This window comes from Protopterus annectens, chromosome 3.part0 (assembly GCF_019279795.1).
Source record: "Protopterus annectens isolate FY-2018-M chromosome 3.part0, PAN1.0, whole genome shotgun sequence".
Taxonomy (NCBI): domain Eukaryota; kingdom Metazoa; phylum Chordata; order Ceratodontiformes; family Protopteridae; genus Protopterus; species Protopterus annectens.
In genome coordinates this window covers 283,995,271-284,012,568 of record NC_056731.1, presented here as the reverse complement: position 1 = coordinate 284,012,568, position 17,298 = coordinate 283,995,271, and the positions used below count along the sequence as shown (strand labels likewise).

The 17,298-nt window shown below is 44.4% G+C and overlaps 1 protein-coding gene across 1 annotated transcript in view; it reads right to left on the bottom strand.

The window, feature by feature from the left end:
* NEK10 (NIMA related kinase 10) overlaps positions 1-17,298 on the bottom strand; it is a 3,576,599-nt gene that overhangs the window by 1,079,417 nt on the left and 2,479,884 nt on the right. The window contains exon 23 of the mRNA XM_044064761.1: positions 78-180. Coding sequence (XP_043920696.1) covers positions 78-180 — 103 coding nt within the window. The remainder of the gene's footprint in view (positions 1-77; positions 181-17,298) is intronic.

The window sequence follows — 17,298 nt, the reverse complement described above, 5'->3', positions numbered from 1 at the left end:
AACCAAAATCTCATATAACAGAAATTGTACACCATGCTTTTATAGAATTATTAACAAAACACTGTTAATGCACTTACTTATTGTCACTTTATCCTTCTCTCCCAGCATGATGTTGTTTGGACTGAGGTCTCTATGGACTATCCTTTTCTCTTTGTGCAAATAACGCAGTGCAAGGCATATCTGGAAATGTAAATTGCAAAAGGCAATTTTAAAAATGCTAATTACAGCAGTATGACAAAAAAAGAAGTTATGTCCTTACCATAACGTTCCATGTAGAGTGTTCATCTCGCCTTTGTTCTTACACACGGGTTCGGAGCCGATCCTCGGCTCCGAGTCGGCCGAATTGCAAAGCTCTGAATCTCAGAGAAGCTTGAGACCAGCCCATATCCTACAATCCTCCCTGCCATTACTCAGATCTAGTTTGCAACAAACCAGACCAAAAGATCCAACACCTCCGGTGCTAGAAGTATACACTCTCTTCAGCCATTCAGAGACACTCTCTCACCATAGCAATAACTAATGGTCTAAACATATATCCCATGATACACGGGAGCATATACCCCGGAAGGGGTCAGGACACGTCGATCAGACTCTAATCCTACCAGTTCTTCCAAACACGTGGGGGGGGGAAGGGAGGGAATGTAAGAACAAAGGCGAGATGAACACTCTACATGGAACGTTATGGTAAGGACATAACTTCTTTATGTAAGAGTGTTCAATCTCGCCATTTGTTCTTACACACGGGTAGCATCCCTAGCTCCGTCACCCCGAGTGACTCATGGAAGAACGTTCCTAAGCACAGTGGAACCAAATGATGTCCTATCCTTGGAGATTTTGTCCACTCTATAATGAGTGATGAAAGTATGTGGTTTAGACCACGTGGCTGCTGCACAAATAGTGTCCAAAGGCAAACGAGCTGCATGAGCTAAGAAAGTGGAGACGGATCTGGCAGAATGGGCCTTAGGTTTGGTGGGCAAGGATTGCTTTGATTTAGAGTATACAAACATTATACAGTCAGCAAGCCATTTAGATAGTGTATGTTTAGTAATTGCCATGCCCTTTTTATTGCCTGCAAATGTGAAGAAGAGCTGATCTGTTTTCCTGTAATCTTTGGTCCTATCCAAATAAAATCTTAATTGCCTGTGAACATCCAACTTGTGCAACATATACTCCAGTTTGTTAGTATGGTTTTTGAAAAAGGTAGGGAGTTCTATAGACTGGTTAATATTCATAACTGAGCATACTTTTGGAAGGAAAGATGGATTTGTATGCAAAGAGACCCTGTCTATATGGAATATCAAGTAAGGTGGTCTGACCGATAATGCTTGCAACTCTAATACTCTACGAGCTGAGGTCACAGCGATGAGAAACAGCGTCTTCCAGGATAAGAACTTTAAGAGACATGACAAAGCAGGTTCAAAAGGTGGCAACATGAGTTGCGACAGTAACAAATTCAGGCTCCATGGAAAGAAAGGTTTTCTGACAGGCGGTCTAAGATGGAAGGTTCCTTTCATAAAGGCCTTACAAAGTCTGTGAGACATAATGGGAGAACCTTCCTCACCAATATGGAAGTTTGATATGGCCGCCAACTGTACCTCTTAGCGTGGAAGTAGAAGCTCCTTCGTGAAAAAGGATAGATAAGAATTCTAAAATTTTATGTAGAGGAGCTACCAAGGGGTCTAAGTTTTGGCTAGATGCCCAATATACAAAGCGTTTCCACTTACTCGTATAGAGTTTAGTAGTGGAAGCTTTATGAGAAGCAACCAGAATGTGTTGAACTGCCGGGCAGAGTAGATGAGACCTGGCTAGGCAGGGAAGCGGAGCAGCCAAGCTGCTAGTTTGAGGGACTGTAGAGACGGGTGAGGAACTCCCTAATGTGTCAGTAGATCTGGTACTGGGTCCAGAATCCATGGTTCCTCTATTTGATGGGCTCGAAGAAAGGGGAACCATATTTGACAAGGCCAGAATGGGGCTATGAGTATTATAGTCCTTTCCAGGTTCCTGGCTTTCTGTAGAAATCTGGGAATCAAGGCAGTAGGCGGAAATGCATATAGGAGACCCGGGGGCCAATCGTGTATCAGTGCATCCCTGGGGACATCCCCCGGAGGGGGTAGAAGGGCAAAGTAGCTTCTGCATTTTGCATTCAACGGGGAAGCAAACAGATCGCAGCAAGGCTGGCCCCATTTGCGGAAGATCTTTTCCGCCATCTGTGAGTTGAGGGACCACTCGTGAGGTAACAGGATGGCTCTGCTCAACCTGTCTGCAATGACGTTGGATGACCCCAGGATGTGCATTGCTATCAGAAAGTGACCCGTGGACTCTGCCCATTGCCAAATTCTCATGGCCTCTCTGCATAACGGGTAAGACCTGGTTCCCCCTTGCTTGTTTATGTACCAGACTACAGACATGTTGTCTGTCTGAACTGCTACTGTTCCTAGAGGTAAGAGGGCTTGGAAGTGTTGCAACGCCAGGAACACCACCCTCAACTCCAGAACATTTATATGTAGAGTGTACTCCATGCTGGACCATTCTCCTTGGACTGTTCTTCCCTGAAAAAGGCCCCCCCACCCTATCAGGGAAGCATCCGTGGTTATTGTGGCTGTTGGACTGGGTAGAATGAACGGACGACCCATAGTGAGGTTCTGATCACACACCCACCATGAGAGGTCCCGTCTGCAAGAGTCTGTTATCCTGATCTCATGCACTAGGGGTAGGTGTTGGAACGACCACTGTGCGGAGAGCAGCCATTGTAGGATCCTCATGTGTAACCTTCCCATAGAGACTGCAATTAGTGCGGCTGCCATCATTCCCAACACTTTTAACACCAGTTTGGCTGGGGCTTTCTTGCTGACCAGAAGAAGAAGAACCTGCTGTTTGAGGGTTGAGGCTCTTATTGGAGGGAGCTTCAGTAGTGTCGAATGTGTATTTAGGTCTGCTCCGATGAAGGAAATACACTGTGAGGGCGATAAGCAAGACTTTTCGAAGTTTATGGAAATCCCTAAGTGGGAACAAAGGCTGATTGTGTAGTCTCTGGCTTGCAATAGACGACGCTCGGTGGTGGCAGTGAGGAGCCAGTCGTCCAGATAGGGAAACACCTGGAATCCTTGTCATCTCAAGTGAGATGCAACTACTGCCATGCATTTGTGCAGGTGATCTCTGGACGGTCTGGCCATTTTGATGTGGTAGTACGCGTCTTTGAGATCTATAGAGCACATCCAATCATCCTTCTGTAAGAATGGAAGGATCGATTGAAGCGTGACCATCTGGAACTTTTCCTTCTTCACGAAGTTGTTGAGATGGCTGAGATCTAAGATTGGTCTCCAGTCCCCTGTCTTTTTTGGAACTAAAAAGAACCTTGAGTAAGTTCCGAATTCTCTTTAGTCCGCCGGGACTGGTTGGATGACTCTGTTTTCGAGCAGCTTTGAAATTTCTACACTGCTAGATTTCACAGATGGGGTGGCACCTCTGGAAACTTTCTTTGTAGAGGTGGTGTTGATGTGAAGGGGATTTTGTATCCTCTGGTTATAATGCTTTTTACCCAAGAATCCGAAGTAATGTTTAGCCAGGTCAGTGGGTATAAAGCCAAGTGACCCCCGACTGCGTCCAGAGCAGGACAGCTGGGCCTCCCTTCAGGAGTGCTGGAAAGGCTTACCAGGGACGGAATCCCTGTCGCCTTGATTATGCAGACCCCCTCTGCCGCCGGGGTGGCGTCTTCCATTTCTACCCCCTCCTCTGCCTCTGGAGGGAGTATCACTCTGTGTGGTCTGGAAAGATCCCTGATTCTTACGGAATCACATTTTTCTGCCTCGTTGCCCTTTGGGGTATGGTCTAGTAGGAGCAGAAAAACGGACCCCGACAGAAGACAGGGTCTTTCCCTCTTGCTCGCACTGAGTGAGAGTCTCCTTAACCTTGGGCCCGAAAAGTGTGGCACCATCAAAAGGGGCATTGGCAAAGGAAGACTTGAAGGCTTCCGCAAAGGAGCACAGCCGCATCCATGATTGTCTTTGAAGAGCAATCGCTGAAGCTGCAGCTCTACTCGATCCCTCGGCTGCATACGAGATTAGCCTCATGGATGAGTTTACTATGGAGGTGAGGGTGTTAAGTTGCGCTGTTACTTTTTCTGAAACAGCAGCATCTGTGTTACCCTGGAGGGTATCTGTCAGCTCCTTGATGAGATCCCTCTGCAAACGTGTGAAGTGAGTCAAGTAATTTAGCGAATGCATGGAAAAAGTCGCTAAACTAAAAACGCGCTTCCCATATCTGTCCATAGTCCTAGAATCCTTATTAGGAGGATGAACAGATGAGGAAGACTCAGACATCTCCTTTTTCAAGGCTGCCGCCACCACCATAGCGTCGACAAGAACTCCCTTGGTGAGATAAGATTTATCTTGGGGGGCAGTGATGAACTTGTTTGGTTTCCTAGGGACTGGTTCCACTGTGTCAGGTGCCTCCCATGCCCTTTAAGCAATGAAATCCATTAATTCATCGAAGGGCAGAGTCACCCAGGAGGTAAAAGGTTGAGCCCCAAAAGCCTTCAGCAGCACCGACTCGTCCTCAGTGGGGGCTAGGGATTGCCAATCACCCCTTTGTTTCAAGATTTCCAGGATGTCTGCAAATGACAAATCCTCCGAGGGTGATTTGGGGGACCCCTCTGCCTCATCCAAGTCGGTGTCAGACGTTAGAGATTCCTGTGGGGAATCTATGTGCCTCCTCTTGCACAACTGTTTTCTCGGGACCTCATCAGAGGGGGCTTCTGGTGAGGCCTCCAAGGAACAAGGTGAACCCTCTGGGGGTGGCTGAGGCAATTGGGCTCTACGCTTGGGATGGATCGTGGGAGCAAAAACAGAAAGCGGCCCTTTTGGGGAAGGAGAAGATTCCCCTGATGATGTGGTTGTCTGTGCAGACAATACTTTCCTCATAAGGTCAAAGGCCCCCGGTTCCGAAAAACATGGGAGCATCCCAGACCCAGGTGCCGTGGGCTCCGACCCAGAGGACAGAGCCGAGCCAGTCTGTGCCGAGGCCCCGGGAGGGAGAGTCGGTACTGACAGGTCGATACGACTCTCGGTCCTGGAACCGAAGAGAGACTGTTGGCTCCGCGACTCCCCTATTGGTTCTGAAGGAGTCGAAGTCAATGGTGTCGATCGTGCAATGGACGGTTTCAGCACCGAGGGCTCCACTATCATCAGGTCATCCTCTCCCGGCTCCGAGATCTGGATGGGTCTCGAAGGAGGACCCGTTGGAGATATGGTAAGGCCTTCTAGTTTCGACAACAACTGGGAGGAAACTGCAATTAACTTGGAAAGGGCCGTGTTTTCCATGAGTTTCTGCATGACACAATCCACATCTGTCTCAGATAAAGGTCTGGAAGAACGGGTCGAAGGAGCTGAAGATGGCACCGACCGAAGAATCGACGGTGGTGGCAGCACCGACACCGGTTCCAAGATCTGGGGCTCAGGAAAAGATAAATGTTTGACGCTCGGCCCTGAGATCTGTGGAACCGGCGAACAAACCTTAGAAGATGAACTCGGAGCCGATGACATGGGCTCCGACATCTTTGACCCCTTCGAGGATTTAGAAGCCTGATCCGACTTGTCCAAAGCCTCTTGAAAGGCAGGCTTCAGTAACCCCCTGTCTATGAGCTTCCTGCGCCTATCTGTCATGACCCTCCCGCTAAAGGAATGGCAAATAGAGCAATCCTCTTGAAGATGGAGAGGGCCAAGACAGTAGACGCAGGAAGCATGATTGTCAGTAATGGACATTTTCTGCCCACACTGACATCTTTTAAAGCCAGATTTAGCTTTTTCCTGACATACTAATAAAACAACAATTGCTAATGAGTATAGAAAAACTGCTAATCCTATATGTATATAGATATGGAGAAAGGGCTATATAAAAGAAGACACTCACAAAACCACACCCAAAGAAGAAGGGTTAGGCCACAAAAGGGTGCCTGAAGAAAAAAAGGGTATATATATATATATATATATATATATATATATATATATATATATATATATATATATATATATATATAAAACACACACACACAGCACTTCTATAACAATCTAAGAAATATAAGGTTATATCAGGAAAAAAAATCAGATTCTTATCTGTAAATAGCAAGCAAATCTCAATTTTCTATCTGGTCCGAGCTCTCCTCGATCCGATCTGTTGCAGCGGCAAACTAGATCTGAGTAATGGCAGGGAGGATTGTGGGATATGGGCTGGTCTCGAGCTTCTCTGAGATTCAGAGCTTTGCAATTCGGCCGACTCGGAGCCGAGGATCAGCTCCGAACCCGTGTGTAAGAACAAACGGCAAGATTGAACACTCTTACATTATAACATTACATTTACATTTAAATTCAAGTGTACAAGCTTTAAACCTGCCTAATTGAAAGACTTATTTTATTTGACTGGGTTAACTATTTTAGTGCACTGATTACACAAGATGAATGTTGGTCTCAACCTATAGAGAAGTAAATAATGAAAGAAAAAAAGAAACACACACACATCTATATATATATATATATATATATATATATATACACATACATATATAGGTGTGTGCATGTATGCATATAACATTGGGGTAAGGTAATTATGATGAGTATACAATACAGACAGAAGCAATCACTATACGGACAGAAGCAGTCACAAAAGCTCTGTCACTATACTCAATATCCTTCAGTCTGCTAAGAAGTGACCTGTGTCTGGCATACAAGGCAACCTCTGACCCAGTATTGATGGAGTTACGGCATATCAATAAGTCAAACTGCATCATAAATACTCGGCTTAGAGATCTAAACCTCTTCTGCAACATCAACAGAACAGTCTGGAGGGACAGGTATATCTCAAAGCAGATAACACTGCTCTTAAACAAATTCTCCATCCACATAAAACAAAACTCATCCCTGTCCATATTCAACCGCAGCTTGGATCTTTCAATTGGAAATAGAAAATTTACCCCAGGACTGCCACCTGCACTACTAATGGTCAAAGGCAGCTCCTAAATGCTTTATCCCAAGCATGCGTCCCGTCATATTATCTATAGTAGGATCCCAGTCATTATTATTAGGGGTAATATATAATTATCGATTGTGGGATGGGTAAGGCCAATCTCTAATCAAATGGGATAGGTTAATTTGAGCATAAAAAGGAAAATAGACTAGGCTTAAAATGTCCCACAGGGGCAGCAAGCCTAGTACTTACATATGAATCTGTGTGTATGTCTACACACACACACACACACACACACACATATATATATATATATATATATATATATATATATATATATATATATTAGTGAGAGAGACATAAAACATATGTGGAGTGTAGTCAGAGTAACACTTGAGTTACCTACATTTGCAAGTAATAGCATACAAACTTGTTAGGAGGTGGACTGACGCAACAGATCAAGATCCTGCTAGATAATGTGTCCAAAGTGGTTGCATTTGCATGAAGCATTACTGTGAAGATAACATTTTAGCTGTTCATGGAATTTTGGGTAAGACATTACTTTTCTGAGTTCAGTAGAGACAGATTCCTGCACTTCAGGGCCTAGTAGGAGAAGCATTGTAGTTACATTTTAGGAGCCTATAAGGTAGGATCGGGTTGTTTTTCATTTCTGAGGATGTACTATCAGAATTCCATTATTAGTGTGGCTGCCAGAATTAATTCTTTGACTGTGCATGAGTCTAAACATTTGAGAGTATAACAGCAGATCAGATTTTTGTTTGACTGAAAGCAATTTTTATTTTTCTAGTGCTGTGGGGAGTGTGTGATGAACATGCAAATTCTATTGGTAACTGTCTAAAACTCTAAATCATTGTGACTTTTATTTTTGAAGAGTATGCTTCCAGTAGGTGTCCATATTCTGCTTGGGCTACTAAAATGCCTTTCCTTACTGCTAATCTGGAGTACTTGGAAATAATAGGCAAGATTTGTTAGCCCAGAATATTAATAACTTCATCTTTTTTTCTCCTAGTGTTGCTGTGTGTAGGTTGAAGTGAAGGGATGGGTCTAGCCAAATTCCAAAGTATTTAAATGAAGAGCAATTTTCTAATATAGTGTTATTGTGAGCAAACATCAATAGGGATTTTTTTCTTTTTCTTTAGTTGGTTCCAAAGAGCATTCTTTTGTTGTTTTGGAAGAGTTGAAAAGAAAATTTTTTGTTGCTGATCCAAGAATTAAGAGTGAGAAAGCCTGCCGTCAGTTCTTCCTGAAGAATTGCTAAGAATTTGCTAGATTGGAATAAGATCATGTCATCAGTACAAAGACGTAGGAGAAGTTGGGGGTAGGTCCAGTGGTAGTTTGTTTATGTAGATGTAGAGGGAGCAAGGATGGAGCCTTGTGATTCTCCTTGTTTGATTTCAACTGGAGGTGAGAAGGAAGAATTGATTTTTATACTGAAACGGCAGTTAAAAATGCTGTTGCAGCTAAGTGCAGGGAAAAACAGCTATACATGTCTTTAAAATAAAATTTATTGCTCACCTGGAATACCTCTCTTAAAGAATTCTGCAGTTAAGCCATCTGTTGCAAGACATCTTGAGCACTGAAGGTTCTGATGTAAGTTACAAAAATAAGAAACAGAAAGAGAGGATGGTACACATTTTGGAGCACAAACAACTGGTATAAGTTCAGTTCGGACTATTACTCTAAGTGTCAGTGTTATGTAAAATTATGAATTTAAAGCCGGAATAAATCAGACTTAGCCCCAACATGCAATTTGGTGATAAGCCACAGAAACAGTAGTTATGTTCTTACCATATTGCTAGAGCCTTTCATTCACATCTGTCTGATACGACATAAGAATCCTCAAAGCCATTTGTCAGATATGATCTGGTAAAACTAATGCTCCAATCCGTAAACTCCTTTAAGAATTATTTTCCTGTAATGTCCTTCAGTGTGGAGATTCTTCCAATCAACTTTGGTTTCAAATAGTGAAGGTGGATTCAGGGTAGTCTAGGACAAAAAAAGAAATGTCCTCAAGGTCTTACAAGTGAAAATTTCAAAGGGGGACAGAGGGTGTGTTGTCATATCGGACAGTAGTGAAAGAAAGGATCCAGCACTATGGAAAGCACATAACTACCGTATCCTATTAACTCCATCTGTCCAATCTGACTTATGGGTCAGAATCCTTTGCTAGAAGATATATGGGCGGCAACATGACATGACACCCATGAAGACAGTGGCTACAAAGAGAGCCCTAGACCTCAGTATAGCATCAATATGTGATCTTTAACATAGGTCTGCATGTTCAGCTGAACAATTCACATCAACTGAAAATTTTCTAATGGCTACTGAAGTGGCAACAGATCTGTGGAATAAGTCTTAGGTTTGCATGATAAAGGGTGATTGTGAACTGAGTAAACAGTTTATTGACTACAAAGGAGACAGACAGCTGAGTCTTTCCTGAAGGATCTGGTTTTGTAAAGGTAGAATCTAAATTATCTATGCATGTTCAGCATATGTAAGACATATTCATCTTTATTTGAATGATTTGGAAAAAAGATTAGTAAGTGACTTGATCAGTCTATGTTTGTCTAAGAAGCCACCTTAGGGAAAAAATGGGATTAGTATGGAGAGATACTCTGTCCTTGTGAAACACCAAATAAGGGACAGTGAAAAGACAGGACTAGTAACATGGATACTCTTCTGGCAGAAGTGATGATAAAGAATAAGAAGTTATGTACCTACCATAATGTTCCATGTTAGTTGTCTTCTTCTCGCCTACTTTCTTGATGGTTGGGTTCGGAGCCAATCCTGGGCTCCGACTCGGCCATCTACTAAAGCACGAGAGCTATTTACTGGCTTGAGGCCTCCCCATATCCCACAATGTTTGGCGCTAGATACCCAGATCTCGTTTGGCAGAGCTAACACCATAGAAAAATGTCAAGGACACCTGTCCAAACTACAAGGTTTACCTACAGTAGTAAAACAGAGGAAGGATGTAACCCAGATAAGAATTAGCCAGAGGAAGACAGCCTCAAAAAGGGACTCTTCTTGGTCTGTCCAGGCTAGGGGGATGGAGGGTGGGACGCAAGAAAGAAGGCGAGAAGAAGACAACTAACATGGAACATTATGGTAGGTACATAACTTCTTAATGTTAAGTTGTCTATCTCGCCTTCATTCTTGCTGGTTGGGACAGCGTCCCTAGCACCTTAGTCATGGGTGGCTCATCGGAACAGATTCTTGAGCACAGTGGAACCAAAATCCGCTCTACTCCTAGAGGCCATATCCAACTTATAATGTGAAATGAAAGTATGAGAAGTGGCCCATGTGGCTGCAGCACAAATAGATTCCATTGGTAGTCTTGCTTGAAAAGCTACCGAAGTAGCTAACGCTCTTGGTGGAATGACCTTTAGGTTTAGTAGGGAGTTCTTTATGTCTCAGTTGATAAATCAAAGTAATAATGGAGGACAACCACCTGGATAAGGTTACTTTAGAAACCGGCAGTCCCTGTTTGCCCTCAGCATAGGACAGGAAGAGTTGGTCTGATGTTCTTGTTTGCTTAGTCCTATCCAAATAAAACCCTAATTGCCTATGAACGTCCAATTGGCGTAACTTTTGTTCAGCTTTGTTCGAATAGTTGGGAAAAAAGACAGGTAGATCAATAGCCTGATTCAGGTTTGTTTCGGAAGGTATGTTGGGAAAAATGAAGGATTAGTCCTGAGTGAAACTCTATCCTTATGAAACACAAGGTAAGGAGGACGAATACAGAGGGCTTGAAGTTCCGAAACTCTCCTAGCTGAGGTGATGGCTACTAAAAAGAGAGTCTTCCAGGAGAGTAATTTTAAGGAACAGGAAGCCGCAGGTTCAAAAGGGGGAAGGATCAAGGAAGCTAATATCAAATTTAAATCTCACAGAGTTGGGGGATCTCTGACCGGGGGCCTAAGCAAAATAGTCCCTTTAAGAAAGGCCTTGCAAAGTTTGTGGGACATGATGCTGGTTTCTGACAGGCCAGCGTGGAAATTTGCAATAGCATGTAATTGGACCCTAATGGTGGCAGACGAGGAGCCAGCTTGAAAAAGTTCTGCTAAAAAATCTAGAACGTGATGGACAGGGGCTGTAAAGGGATCTATATTCCTAGAGTCTGCCCAGAAAGAGAAACTTTTCCACTTACTAGCATAAGTCTTCCTGGTGGTAGATTTGTGTGAAGAAAGGATGATTTCGTGCACCGGCTGAGAAATATGTGGAAGCCTAGCTAAGGTTGGAAGTGGAGCAACCAAGCCGTGAGGTTGAGAGACTGAAGGGATCGGTTCAGCCCGCCCGACTGATGGACTAAGAGGTCTGGCACTGGGTCCAGATTCGAAGGCTGCTCCAGCAGGTGACGATGCAGGAATGGGAACCAAATTTGTCGAGGCCAGTAAGGGGCAATGAGGATCATCCTGGATCCCAATTCGGTCACCTTCTGAATTAGCATGGGAATGCATACAGAAGATCCCGGGGCCAATCGTGAACTAGAGCATCTCTGGGGGAGTGGCCGGGAAGAGAGTGAAGAAATCGTCTGCACTTGGTGTTGAGAGGAGTTGCGAAATGGTCGCAGCAAGGTTGACCCCATCTGTGGAAAGTTTTGTCCGCTACTGACTGATTGAGAGACCACTCATGAGGCATGAGAATAGCTCTGCTTAGCCTGTCCGCTATGACATTGGACTTCCCGGGGATGTGCATTGCTATCAGAAACCGTTGAGAGAAGATCGCCCACTGCCAGAGTCTGAGTGCTTCTCGACATAAGGGATAGGACTTGGTTCCGCCCTGCTTGTTGATGTACCACACTACAGACATATTGTCTGTTTGAATTGCAATAGTCCCGGTGGGTAGAGTCCTGAAGAGCTTGCACCGCTAAAAGCACCGCTCTCATCTCCAAGACATTTATGTTCAGGTGGTACTCCAGAGGTTGCCAAGTGCCCTGGACAGTCCTGCCCTGAAAATGCCCCTACCCGATCAGGGAGGCATCCGTGGTCACTGTGGCAACAGGAGGAGGAAGAACAAACGGTCTGCCCTGGAGTACTAGAGGGGAGACCATCCACCAAGCCAGGTGGTCTTTGCATGATTGAGTGATTATTATCTTGTGAGACATCGGCAGTTGCTGAAAGGACAACTGGGTAAAAAGCATCCACTGAAGAATCCGTATGTGAAAACGAGCCAGGGGAACTAGTATGATTGCTGCTGCCATGAGGCCCAACGTTTTTAGTACAAATCTGGCCTGAATCCTCTTGCACTGTAGTAAGACCTGCACATGCCATCGAATGTCTGACACTCTGTCTAGAGGAAGTTTTGCGGACAGATCTTTTGTATTTAATCTTGCGCCTATAAAGGTTATAGACTGACAAGGCGACAATGCAGATTTTTCAAAATTTATTGAGATACCTAGCTCGCTGCAAGTTTGGATGGTATAATCCCTGGCTCGCAGTAGCTGATGCCTGGTGGAAGCAGTAAGGAGCCAGTCGTCTAGACATGGAAACACCTGGAATCCTCGCCATCTCAGGTGAGCCATAACCACTGCCATGCATTTGGTGAACACCCTGGGGGCTGTGGTGAGACCAAAGGGCAGGGCTCTAAACTGATAGCAACTCGCTCCCAACCGGAAGCGGAGAAACCTTCTGGAGCGCCTGTCCATTTTGATATGGTAGTACGCATCCTGAAGGTCTATGGAGCACATCCAATTGCCCTGACCCAAAAAGGGTAGAATGGACTGAAGCGTGACCATCCGGAACTTCATTCTTTGAACAGATGTGTTTAACCTGCTGAGATCCAAAATGGGTCTCCAGTCACCTGTCTTTTTTGGTACCAAAAAGAACTTGGAGTAAATTCCGGATCCTTGCTGGTCTGCTGGGACTGGCTGGATGGCCCTTTTTTCTAGCAGTTTTGAAATTTCTGACACTGCTTGTTCCCTTAGACCGGGTGGGACATCTGGAAGGGACTTGGTTGTTTGTACAGGGGTGTGGACAAAGGGGATTTTGTAACCCTTGGATATGAAGGACCGTACCCATTTGTCTTGTGTGAGGAGTTGCCAGGCTTCTGGGTACAGTGACAATCTTCCCTCGACTGCCTCCGAAGGTGGACAGTCAGGCAGCCCCTCAGGAGTGCTGAAAGGGTTTGTCAGAGAAAGATTCTCTGCTATCATGATTTTGCGGACCCTCTCTGCCCCTTGGGCAGCGTCTATTATTGTTCCCTCCCCTGCCCCTGGAGGGAAACTCACCACGTGTGTCAGGCACGACTTCCTGGGGTTTCCGAAACCACATTTTCCCATAGGCATTCTGGAGATCTGTACATCACATCCAATCATTTTCCAGAAGGTATGGTAAAATGACTGCACCATGACCATTATGAGCTTGGTTTCTTCATTTAGTTGTTTAGATGACTAAGATCCAGAATATGCTTGAGGTACTTGTTTTTCTATGGAACCAAGCAGAATCTAGAATAAAATCATGCCCCTGTCTGATCTGGTAAGACCTCTTGAATGGGTCTTTTTTGAATTAAACAGAGATTTTTTTATTTTATTTTATTTTTGACACAATTAGCTGGTGAGGTAGAATATTTGGAGGCAGATGTCTCAATTTGGGGGGTGGGGGGTTTGAGAAAAGGGAATTGTATAACTTCTAGATATTATCCCTCTCACCCATTTGCCATGTGATGGCCATCCACACAGGGGAATAGAGGGATAAACAATCCCCAAGTGCCTCTAGAGGGGAGCAACTGTGTAGTCCTTCATGGATGGTGGGGTTGCATAAAACAGAAGGGCCCATGATATCCTTGGTTCTAATGACCCTCTTTAGCATTTGGGTGTGCATCCACTGAAGGGTCTGCCTCTGCCTCACTGTCTCTGTCAGAAGTGGAATCAAATTCCTGATGTTTGTTTTCCTAAACCAGAATGTTTGGGACCATTTTGGCTCCAGCTGTACACTGCTTGCAAGGTCTCAAATTTAACTCCCATGACAGAAAGCATTTTACCATTCTGTTCACACCTCTGCATTTTCTCTTTTACAGAAGGACCAAGTAAGGATGAGCCATCATAGGAACATTAGCAAAGTACACCATAATGTTTTACATAAAGTTACATAGGAAAATCCAGGCATGACATCTCATGGTAATGCCTGCTCCACAGCCCGTCACTCCATCAGCTGCATTGTGCATGAGCAGCATGAAGAGGCTGGTAGTACTTAAAAACTGCTTCTTGAAGTCTGACATAGCTGGTCTTCTCAGAGTGGCAAGTGCTTGCTGTGTTAAATCCCTCTGGAAGTGATTCATATGAGTGGCATAGTTCAAGATCTTAAGTACAAAAGTTCCCAAAGCATATGACTGCTTCCCTAATCTGTTCATAGCCCTGGATTCCTTACTGGACAGATAGACAGCAGCTGTATCCACAGTCTTCTCTTTCTTTGTAGCCATTGCCACAATAAGGGAATCAGCCAAAAGACCCTTGCCCCAATTCTGTCTGTCCTGAGGAGGGCTAAGAATTTTGTCCAGCTTCTGAAGCACTGATCCCCTTGTGCTGGCCTACTGCCATGACCTGTTAACAGCCAGATCAATTAAATGGTATGATGGGGAGACAACCTCAAAAATAACCTACTTGTCCTGAGAGAGTGGATCGGTGGTCCAAGATCCTCTCTGTGCATTAACTCAAGGATCTCACTGAATGTGGCATCTTCTGGAGGGGACTGGGAGAAACCCTCTCAATCTTCCAAGTTGGTGTTCGAAGTGAGTGACTCTGATAGGACTTTTGTGTGACTCATTTTACATAACGTCTTTCTTGGAATGTTGGGGGTATGACCTGACTCCTCAGAGGACTCCTCTTGTTGTTGGGCAGTTCTTCAGAGGCTTGACCTTCAGCTCTGACACATGCATGATAAGGATGATACAGAGGAGAGGGAGACACAGGGTGGAGCTGACTCATAGAAGTCTGAGTGTCAGATCGCAATGGGGATGAAATAATCCTCCTCATAACCTAGAAAGCCATACCAACCTCAGCCTGATCAGACAAACCTGTTTCAGTAACTGGGACCACCCCTCCTAGATGAGGAAAAGTTGAAAGGCTTTGAGGAGGGGACTGATGCTGACAACTTGAAGGCTGACGTTTCTGACACCAACAAGAGAGCTATATGAGACAACTCCAAAGAAAGCACTAAGATATGACACCAAGACAGTGGCCCCAAGGCAAACTCATTTCCGACAGCCTCAGAGCACAGTGTGTCAGACTGGCTCCAATAGGTGCTACACATCAAGGACTCTAGTCAGCACCAAAGGAAAAGAATTCAGGTTCAGAATCCATAACCACCAGTGGTGAGACACACACCAGGGCATATGCTAACACAGGAGATGCTGGGCTGATCCTATCCACCCTTCACTTTGCAGAAGATAGTAGAACCCCCATCTCTATCTGAGTCTTCAGAAAAGCCCACAACATGAAATCCAAATCTGCTTCAGACGTGCTTCTCTAAGGCCTGAAGACCCTCAATGAAGAGATTGAAGGAGATTAAGAGGGAATATAAGATAGCACCCTCTATACTGAGCCAGAAGATATAGCAAAACTACTGGCTGATAAATTCAGCTCCAACTTTACCCCTCTCTCCCTCTCAACCTTCCCTCAGGAAATACCAGCAACTCACCCTGCTATTACTAGGGAACAGGTCTTTAATGCTCTCGCTAAGGCCAAGAACACTGCATCAATGGGCCCAGACAATATCCCAGGATTCCTTCTAAATAACATGAAACATGACCTATCAGAGCCTCTGGAATTGCTATTTAACTATAGCCTCCAAACAGGCTTCATGCCTCATGAATGAAGAACAGCAACAATCATCCCTCTGCACAAAGGTGGGCCATCTACAGACTCTGGAAACTAGACCCATAAGTCTCACTAGTCTTAAATGTAAAGCAGGGAACACTTCACGTAATTGAATTACTGAAATCTCGAATTTCATATGGTCGAGACCATATGATCGAGATTTCAGTAAATCGAATATGTGTAGTGTTTAAAAATAAGAGTTTACTTACCTTAATACATTGCGTGCACACAGAGGCAAGGATTCTTGCGCCTGTGTGTGTAATGTTTTATTTTTTTTTTGTGGTGTTGACAGGAAGTGAGAAATCTCCCGTTTTGCGCTTCCGCATACAGCGCAAGACGGGAGATTTCCCATTTCCCCACTGTAGCGCGATCTTGGAGTTGGTATATTTAAGTAGGGGTGGGGGGGGGGCGAAGCCCCCCAGCAAAAGCGAAGTTTGTCTTTTTTTTTTTTTTGGTTTTGCTTCAGAAGTTCGAGTTTACGAAACTCGATCTTTTGGTTTCCGTTATTTGCAGTTCGAGATTTTGTAAATTCGAGCTTCTGAAGTGAATCCATAAAGCCATAGAAAGAATTATCATGGAAATGATCAACAGTGATATAGTAAACCTCCAGACACTGGACCCAACCCAGTTTGGTTTTGTCAAGGGCAGATCATGCCTACTCAGCTTGGTGAACTTCTTTCAGAAGGTCAACAAAGCAATGGATGAGGGCAAAATGGTTCACACTGCCTACCTTAACCTGGCCAAGGCATTTGACACAATACCACACTTGGGAACTGTTGACAAACTCAAGAGATTATGTACAAACTCGTATGTCACCCAGTGGATAGCCAACTGGCTCACAGACAGGACCCAGAAAATTAGAACTGGGGAGTCCACCTCTACAAAGAGGCCAGTCACAAGTGGAGTCCCTCAGGGATCAGCCCTCGGACTGCTCCTTTTTGGCATTTACTTTTCTGAAGTCAAGGCCAATGTCAGTGGTCTCTAGCTGACTAAATTTGCAGATGATTCCAAATTAGGGGCAGTCATTGAATCCCACACTGGCACAAATGTTCTCCAGGAGGGGCTGACACAAGCAAACAACTGGTAAAATTCACTACAAACTCCTCTTGAGAAATCTTTTCACTGTCAAGCCCTTAAGCAATTAGGTTGGCGAGAATTACCCAACATATTAAACTTTAACCAACTTACCATGGCACATCAAATAGTCTACCACCCCAAAACAACAACAACTCTAGCAGGCTTACTCAACTCCTACAACAACAACCTCCAACTGAGATCCACAAACAAAGCACTTATAGAAATATCCAAAAGCAAATACACATCAGGGGATTCCCTTTACTCTGGTGCAGTTGCTGCCAAAATCTGGAACTCCCTCCTCCTTGAAATCAGAATGCAAGATAACAAATCTAACTTCAAAAATCAACTATAATCATACCTAACCAATTTCTGGATATGCAACTGTCAAGACCCAGACTTCCTAGCTTAAATACCCAATCCTTTTTCATAAT